This window comes from Somniosus microcephalus, unplaced genomic scaffold (genome assembly GCF_052327205.1).
Source record: "Somniosus microcephalus isolate GS21.2 unplaced genomic scaffold, FLI_Smic_1.0 unresolved_chr9, whole genome shotgun sequence".
NCBI lineage: Eukaryota > Metazoa > Chordata > Chondrichthyes > Squaliformes > Somniosidae > Somniosus > Somniosus microcephalus.
In genome coordinates, this window is record NW_028225187.1 from 20,260,674 (window position 1) to 20,262,385 (window position 1,712).

Below are 1,712 nucleotides of genomic sequence, written 5' to 3' on the forward strand. Positions count from 1 at the left end.
CAACCCCGAGGCCCTCGACTTGACGCCCTCCTCTCTCCTCCCCCTGTTTCCTAGGAGACGGGGCCTCCTACTACCAGTGGTCGCGGGGGGTCCAGATCCGCACCAACCTGGACCTGGTGCTGGATTGGCTGCAGGGCGTCGGGCTGGGCGACATCGCGGCCGAGTACTTCCGCAAGCTCTCCGCCACCGTCAACCTGCTCTGCATTCCCAAGACCAACCTGCTGAAGGTGAGGGGGGATCCCAGCTCCGCCCGCTCCCCCGCCCCCCAGCCCGCCCAGAGACCCCCGCGGGAACCCGGGGAGGGGGAGGGGGAGTAGGAGGGGCCTGGGGTGTGGGCGTGGCCAGGGAGTGGGAGGGGATGGGGAGGGGCCTTGGGAGTGGGAGGGGCCTGGGGAGAAGGAGGGGCCTGGGGAGAAGGAGGGGCCGGGGGAGTGGGAGGGGCCAGGGGGAGTGGGCGGGGCCGGGAGAGTGGGAGGGGCCTGGGGAGAAGGAGGGGCCGGGGGAGTGGGAGGGGCCGGGGGGAGTGGGAGGGACCTGGGGAGAAGGAGGGGCCGGGGGGAGTGGGCGGGGCCGGGGGAGTGGTGGGAACCTGGGGCGTGGGGGGGGGGCCTGGGGAGTGGGAGGGGCCGGGGGAGTGGGAGGGGCCAGGGGAGTGTGCGGCGCCGGGGGAGTGGGAGGGGCCTGGGGAGAAGGAGGGGCCGGGGGAGGTGGGTGGGGCCGGGGGAGTGGTGGGGCCCTGGGGCGTGGGGGGGGGCCCTGGGGAGTGGGAGGGGCCGGGGGAGTGGCCGGGGGAGTGTGCGGGGGCCGGGAGAGTGGGAGGGGCCTGGGGAGAAGGAGGGGCCGGGGGAGTGGGCGGGGCCGGAGGCGTGGGGGGGGCCTGGGGAGTGGGAGGGGCCGGGGGAGTGGGAGGGGCCGGGGGGAGTGGGAGGGGCTCGGAGATGTGGGAGGGGCCTGGGGGAGTGGGAGTGGCCTGGGGAGAGGGAGGGGGCCAGGGGAGTGGGAGGGGCCAGGGGAGTGGGCGGGGCCCAGGGAGTGGGAGGGGCCGGGGGAGTGGGATGGGGAGGGGTAGTGGGAGGGGCCAGGGAGTGTGCAGGGCCGGGGGGAGTGGGAGGGGCCCTGGGGAGAAGGTGGGGCCGGGGGAGTGGGCGGGGCCGGGGGAGTGGTAGGGCCTGGGGCGTGGGGGGGGCCTGGGGAGTGGGAGGGGTCGGGGGAGTGGAGGGGCCGGGGAGTGGGAGGGGCTCAGAGATGTGGGAGGGGCCTGGGGGGAGTGGGAGTGGTCTGGGGGAGAGGGAGGGGCCAGGGGAGTGGGAGGGGCCAGGTCAGTGGGCGGGGCACAGCGAGTGGAGGGGCCGGGGGAGTGGGAGGGGCCGGGGGGAGTGGGGGGCCTGGGGAAGGGGGAGGGGCCGGGGGAGTGGGGGGCCTGGGGAGGGGGAGGGGCCGGGGGAGTGGGAGGGGGCCGTGGGAGTGGGGAGGGGCCGGGGGGAGTGGGAGGGGCTTGGAGATGTGGGAAGGGCCTGGGGGGAGTGGGAGGGGCCCTGTGGAGAGGGAGGGGCCAGGGGAGTGGGAGGGGCCAGGTGAGTGGAGGGGCCGGGGGGAGTGGGGAGGGGCCGGGGGAGTGGGAGGGGCTGGGGGAGTGGGATGGGAGGGGTAGTGGGAGGGGCCGGGGGAGTGGGGGGCCTGGGGGGGAGGGGCCGGGGGTGTGGGAGGGGTCG

At 77.2% G+C, this 1,712-nt stretch overlaps 1 protein-coding gene across 1 annotated transcript in view; it reads left to right on the top strand.

The window, feature by feature from the left end:
- The window catches only part of rasip1 (Ras interacting protein 1), a 41,962-nt gene that overhangs the window by 32,378 nt on the left and 7,872 nt on the right, over nucleotides 1-1,712 (top strand). Inside the window, 1 exon segment of the mRNA XM_085979360.1 lies at nucleotides 55-227. Within this exon segment, the coding sequence (XP_085835486.1) occupies nucleotides 55-227 (173 nt within the window).